The sequence below is a fragment of the Salmo salar genome, chromosome 22 (genome assembly GCF_965601325.2).
Source record: "Salmo salar chromosome 22, fSalSal1, whole genome shotgun sequence".
In the NCBI taxonomy this organism is placed as follows: domain Eukaryota; kingdom Metazoa; phylum Chordata; class Actinopteri; order Salmoniformes; family Salmonidae; genus Salmo; species Salmo salar.
In genome coordinates, this window is record NC_138312.1 from 41,820,344 (window position 1) to 41,827,500 (window position 7,157).

General features: G+C 46.9%; 1 protein-coding gene across 2 annotated transcripts in view; it reads right to left on the reverse strand.

Annotated features, from left to right (window-relative positions):
* The window catches only part of cntn2 (contactin 2), an 81,009-nt gene that overhangs the window by 24,740 nt on the left and 49,112 nt on the right, over positions 1 to 7,157 (reverse strand). For both annotated transcript variants that reach the window (XM_014167764.3, XM_014167765.3), the window contains one exon: positions 1,043 to 1,188. In XM_014167764.3, the coding sequence (XP_014023239.1) occupies positions 1,043 to 1,100 (58 nt within the window). In that variant the 5' untranslated portion in view covers positions 1,101 to 1,188. The remainder of the gene's footprint in view (positions 1 to 1,042; positions 1,189 to 7,157) is intronic.

Genomic DNA, 7,157 nt, shown 5'->3' on the forward strand with positions numbered 1-7,157 from the left:
TGAAGGGGATGTGAGGAGGAAAGGTTCTGACATTGGAACACAGGAGAAAGAGAATAGACGAGAACACTGGAGGAGAGGAGGGGACAGGACAGGAGAGGAGAGGAGAGGGGCAGACATGAAATGTGAGGAGAGGAGAGGACCGGAGAGGAGAGGACAGGAGCAGACATGAGAGGAGAGGAGTGTAGAAGAGAGGAGAGGAGTAGAGAGGAGTGAGAGGAGAAGAGATGAGAGGACAGGAGCAGATATTAGAGGAGAGGAGTGGAGAAGAGGTGAGAGGAGAGGAGATGAGAGGACAGGAGCAGACATGAGAGAAGAGGAGGAGAGGAGAGGAGAGGAGAGGAGCAGACATGAAATGTGAGGAGAGGACAGGAGAGGAGAGGACAGGAGCAGACATGAGAGGAGAGGAGAGGAGTGTAGAAGAGAGGAGAGGAGTAGAGAGGAGTGAGAGGAGAGGAGATGAGAGGACAGGAGCAGATATTAGAGGAGAGGAGTGGAGAAGAGAAGAGGTGAGAGGAGAGGAGATGAGAGGACAGGAGCAGACATGAGAGGAGAGGAGAGGAGAGGAGAGGAGAGGAGAGGAGAGGAGAGGAGAGGAGAGGAGAGGAGAGGAGAGGAGAGGAGAGGAGAGGAGAAGAGAAGAGAAGAGAGGAGAGGAGAGGAGAGGAGAGGACAGGACAGGAGCAGACATGAGAGGAGAGGAGAGGAGAGGACAGGACAGGAGCAGACATGAGAGAAGAGGAGAGGACATGAGAGAAGAGGAGAGGACAGGTGTGGAGAGGAGAGGACAGGAGAGGACATGGGAGAAGAGGAGAGGACATGAGAGAAGAGGAGATGACAGGTGTGGAGAGGAGAGGACAGGAGAGGACATGAGAGAAGAGGAGAGGACATGAGAGAAGAGGAGACGACAGGTGTGGAGAGGAGAGGACAGGAACAGACATGAGAGAAAAGAGGACAGGAGCAGACATGAGAGAAGAGGAGAGGAAAGGAGTGGAGAGGAGAGGAGTGGAGAGGACAGGTAACAGAAAAAAGTGAGAAACCTTACCGACAGCGTAGCTCAGAGCTAAGGAGCTGAGGCTCAACAGAAACAGCAAAAGCCCCATTTTCACACTCTGATCAGAACTGGACCGAACAGGATCAGAACCAGATCTGCACCACACCAGGAGGAAATTAGAAGTGGCTTATCAGTGCCTGTGGAGAACAAAAAGAAAGACAGATTTACTCCTGGTTAAACTACACGGCTAGCACTCTTACACGTGGCCTACAAGCAGAACTGATCTATTCTTCTGAACATCCTAACAGTACAATGTCTCTGGACTGAAGCATTGTGGAACAACACTAGAGCTGGGGTGTGTCCCAAATGGCACCTTATTCCCTACTACATCATTTTTTGGGGACCAGAGCCTTATGGGCCTATGTCAAAGGTAGTGCATTATATAGGGAATATAGTGCCATTTGAGACTCAACCCTGGATAGTATGCTCCAGTGGCCTTATCTCTTCAGTAGCTATCTCTCCTGCTGCCTCTCACACACCCAGGAGACTGTCTCCCCATGCAGTATGCACTCTTCTTCATGTTACATTACAGAATAAATACTAGCCCAAGGTAGAGGAGAGAGAGAGAAACAGAACAAACAGAACAAACCTTTAACAATGTCGTCTCTTACCTTCTTATATTTCCTCCGTCCCTGTCTCTCTATCTCCTTCCCTGTCTCTCTATCTCCTTCCCTGTCTCTCTATCTCCTTCCCTTTCTCTCCATCTCCTTCCCTTTCTCTCCATCTCATTCCCTTTCTATCTCCTTCCCTTTCTCTCCATCTCCTTCCCTTTCTATCTCCTTCCCTTTCTCTCCATTTCCTTCCCTTTCTATCTCCTTCCCTTTCTCTCTTGCTCTCTCTTAGTTGAAATCCCTGGCCAAACACACAGACTCACTAAACACATTTCCACCTAATCTAAATTCAGCACTGTATGGCAAAAAAAGAACTCAAAACAATATAGTCCAATCCGAACGTAGAAAGCAAGAGGGTATTAATTGATCAAGTGTATTATACTCTTCAAATCCAATAAAGGTCCAAGGACTTTAGAAACATCAATAGAACAGGAAGGTTCAGGCTTTTTCCCTCGGAAGCTGGCACATAAGGTACAATTAGATCTAGTACATCTGTCGGAATGTCGTCCAGACAGCTCACAGCCTAGTAGACTCGCTTACAGACCAGGAACAAGTTACTCCATGGCAGAATTCCCCCCGACAGACCCTGGCTAACATTATCTACTCTGTCAGTCTGTGTTCTCGCACAGTGTTCTCCCCCTGTGCGCTCCCTCTCTCCCCAAACTGTCACCTTCTGACATTTCACTGGATACTACTGTTATTAAACACACAGCAGAAATAGAGGGGGGGGGGGGGGGGGGGGCTATTGGGAGGAAGGAAGAAAGAGGGAGAGAGAGAGTTATGATGAGAGAGAGGGGGGATTGGGAGAGGCAGAGGGAGCGGGAGAAGGAGAGAGAAAGAGAGGGGGGCAGACTGAGAGCGAAAGATAGCAATAAATAATAATATTTTGAGGGTGCTTATATTTGTTCTGTTAACACAAGTGTATAACGGAAATGCCCAACGCTCTAACCTTGCGGCTACCTGCCATCCTGAAGACAGCAGAGACAGCAGAGAAACAGACAGAAACCCAGCCGGGCAGAGACAGAGAGATATAGCTCATCAAATCAGCTCACAGCTTAATGGACTGTGGAAGGAGAAGAGGGGAGCAGCATATCACATTGCTCTCACGTCTCCATTGCACCACAGCCAAACATCTGAGGCTGGTTCAACAGTTAGCTCAAAGCAGATAGAAACATTCTGTATGACATTCTTTATGTCCAGTCTATGCTTTAATAAGGCTTGGATACACTGAGTTGGCATCGGCGCTGGAATGTATAGCGGCCGTTTTACATGCTCCTGACCAATTCTATTATTTTGTGTGTTTTTTTTGCGTTGATCGTAACTCTTTTTTACATAATGTTTCTGCCATCATTTCCTATGACCGAAAAGAGCTTCACTAACCTCAATTTGGATTAAGATTTCTACTTCAGTGAGTCTTCGGTGCAGGATATACTGCTCACCCCAGACCAGGCCCTATTCCCGACACTTGGAAAAGAAAGAGACGGCGATATAGAGGCCGACGTGCGGGCAACCTGATGAAACTACAGACGCGAGTAAATTTAACCCCCTCTACCCTCTGTTCTAGTGGCGAATATACAATCACTGGAGAACAAACTGGACGAGCTCCGTTCAAGATTATCCTATCAACAGAAAATTGACTGAACAAGGACATGGATAATACACATCTAGCTGGTTATTCTATGCATTGGCAGGACAGAATGGCAATGTCGGGTAAACTCAAGGGGGGTGGTGTTTGTCTCTTTGTTAACAACAGCTGGTGTGCTATCTCTAATATTAAGGAAGTCTTGAGGTTCTGAGTTAGAATACCTCATGACAGGCTGTAGACCATACTACTCCACACACAGAGATGCATACAAAGCTCTCTCTCGCCCTCCATTTGGCAAATCTGACTATAACTCTATCCTCCTGATTCCTGCTTACAAGCAAAAACTTAAACAGGAAGTACCAATTACGCGCTCAATACGGAAGTGGTCCGACGAAGCGGATGCAAAGCTACAGGACTGTTTGCTAGCACAGACTGGCACATGTTCCGGGACTCATCCGATGGCACTAAGGAGTTTACCACATCAGTCACTGGCTTCATTAATAAGTGAATCAACGACTACATCCCCACAGTGACCGTACATACATATCCCAACCAGAAGCCACAGGCAACATCCACACTCAGCTAAAAGGCTAGTGCTGCTGCTTTCAAGGAGCGGGACACTAACCCGGATGCTTATAAGAAATCCTGCTATGCCCTCTGACAAACAAACAAACAGGCAACGCGTCAATACAGGACTAAGATTGAATCCTACTGCACCGGCTCTGATGCTCGTCGAATGTGGCAGTGTTTGAAAACTAGCACGGATTACAAAGGGAAACCCAGCCGTGAGCTGCACAGTGACATAAGCCGACCAGATGAACTAAATGCATTCTATGCTCATCGAGTAAAGCAACACTGAACCATGAGTGAGAGCACCAGCTGGTCCAGACAACTGTGTGATCACACTCTCCATAGTCAATGTGAATAAGACCTTTAAACAGTTTAACATTCACAAGGCCGCAGGGCCAGATGGATTGCCAGACGTGTACTCAGAGCATGCCCTGACTAGCTGGCCAGTGTCTTCAATGATATTTTAACCTCTCCCAGACCCACTCTGTGTTACTTACATGGTTCAAGCAGATCACCATAGTCCCTGTGTCCAGGAACGCCAAGGTAACCTGTCTAAATAACTATCGCCCCATAACACTCACATATGTAGCCATGAAAGGTTTTGAAAGACTGGTCTTGGCTCACATCAACACCATCATCGCAGACAGCCTGGACCCACTCCAATTCGCATTTCTCCCCAACAGATCCAAAGATGATGCAATCTCCATTGCACTCCACACTGCCCTTTCCCATTTGGACAAAAGGAACACCTACGTGAGAATGCTGTTCATTGACTACAGCTCAGTGTTCAACACCATAATGCCTTCCAAACTCATCACTAAGCTAGGACCATGGGACTGAACACCTCTCTCTGCAACTGGATCCTGGACTTCCTGATGGAATGTCCCCAGGTGGTGAGGGTACTGTAGGCAACAACACATCAGTCACGCTGACCCTCAACACGGGGGCCCCTCAGAGGTGCGTGCTTAGTCCCCTCCTGTACTCCCTGTTCACCAATGACTGCGTGGCCGCGCACAACTCAAACACCATCATTAAGTTTGCCGACAATATGACGGTGATAGGGCTGATTATCAATAACAGTGAGACAGCCCATTGAGAGGTCAGAGACCTGGCAGTGTGATGCCAGGACAACAACCTCTCACTCAATGTCAGGAAGACAAAGGAGCTGATCATGGACTACAGGAAATGGAGGGCTGAGCACGCCCCATTCACATTGATGGGGCTGTAGTGGAGCGGGTCGAGAGCTTCAAGTTCTTTGGTGTCCACATCACTAACGATGTATCATGGTCCAAACACACCAACACAGTTGTTAAGAGAGCACTACAATGCCTCTTCCCCCTCAGGAGGTTGAAAAGATTTGCCATGGGCCCTCAGATCCTCAAAAAGTACAACAGCTGTACCATTGAGAGCATCTTGACTGGCTGTATCACCACTTGGTTTGACAATCGCTTGGCATCCAACCGCAAGTTGATACAGAAGGTAGTGCTTACAGCCAAGTACATCACATCCAGGACCTCTTTAGCTGGCGGTGTCAGAGGAAGGCCCTAAAAATTGTCAAAGACTCCAGCCACCCGTCATAGACTGTTCTCTCTGCTACCGCAGGGAAAGTGGTACTGATGCACCAAGTCTGCAACCAACAGGACCCTGAACAGCTTCTACCCCCAAGCCATAACACCCATTTTGCACACATTTTTTTGACTCATCACATACGCTGCTGCTACTGTTTACTATCTGTCCCTTTATATCTACCTCAATTACCTCATACCCCTGCACCCCTGCACAGACTCAGTACTGGTACCCCTGGTATATAACCAAGTTATTGTTACTCATCGTGTATCTACTATTACTTTTATTATTATGTGTTTTACTTTTCTATTATTTCTCTATTTACTTTCTCTCTGCATTGTTGGGAAGGACCTGTAGGTAAGCATTTCACTGTTAGTCCACACCTGTTGTTCGCAAAGCATGTGACAAATACAATTTGATTGATTTGATTTAGATGAAGACAAGACAAGACAATTAGTAAAAAATAAATGGTTGTTGCAATGGAACACGACTCCTGCAGATGCAGGTGCATCCCTTTAAAGATCAGTGCAGACATTTTGTTGAACCAGATGGTTTCCTTACGGTATCTCATTACTAAATGAGGAGCTACAACCAGGTGTTGTGCATTTAGCAATCAACCGAACCACAAATGAACAAGACACGTCTGTCTCACAGAATGAGAGTTTTCTGTCAATCGCGCGGGACTAATTGTCGTATTAGAGTGAAATCTGTCCAATGTGTGCAGTTAGTGCAGACCCTTCCATTTGTGTGTGCAGCGCTGTGGAACATTGTGGCCCATTGTGGATCCTCGGGGTGAGTCACCCATCAGTGCACACCTCTTCCACTCTATTCCTCCTCTCTCTTTCTCTCTTCTCTCTCTGCTCCTCTCTCTGCTCCTGTAATTGGAACTCAGAACTCTGACACATTCTGACAGATAACAGTAATGGAACCAGCACTCTAGAAGGGAGAAGTTCCTCCCTTGGGCACTGATCTAGAACCTGTTATATAGCCTCTCCATATCCTAACCCTAATCATAAGAGGGGGGAAACACAACTGACCCTAGATCAGTGTCTGGTAGTGGCAACTTCATTGTTATCTGTTTTCTGCTCTCAGCTGAATCATTCTGGGCTGTTTCTGGGGACAAGCCGGTCAAGCAATCTAACAAAGGAGAACTGATGTCGCGTTTTTAATGAGTGGTTTGAAGAGGAGAGGGCCCAGAGTGGGGATTCTACAGAGTGGGGATTCTACAGAGTGGGTATTCTACCGAGTGGTGATTCTACAGAGTGGGTATTCTACAGAGTGGGTATTCTACAGAGTGGTGATTCTACAGAGTGGTGATTCTACAGAGTGGGTATTCTACAGAGTGGGTATTCTACAGAGTGGTGATTCTACAGAGTGGGTATTCTACAGAGTGGTGATTCTACAGAGTGGGTATTCTACAGAGTGGGTATTCTACAGAGTGGGTATTCTACAGAGTGTGTATTCTACAGAGTGGTGATTCTACAGAGTGGGTATTCTACAGAGTGGGGATTCTACAGAGTGTGTATTCTACAGAGTGGGTATTCTACAGAGTGGGTATTCTACAGAGTGGGTATTCTACAGAGTGGTGATTCTACAGAGTGGGTATTCTACAGAGTGGGTATTCTACAGAGTGGGGATTCTACAGAGTGTGTATTCTACAGAGTGTGTATTCTACAGAGTGGGTATTCTACAGAGTGTGTATTCTACAGAGTGTGTATTCTACAGAGTGTGTATTCTACAGAGTGTGTATTCTACAGAGTGGTGATTCTACAGA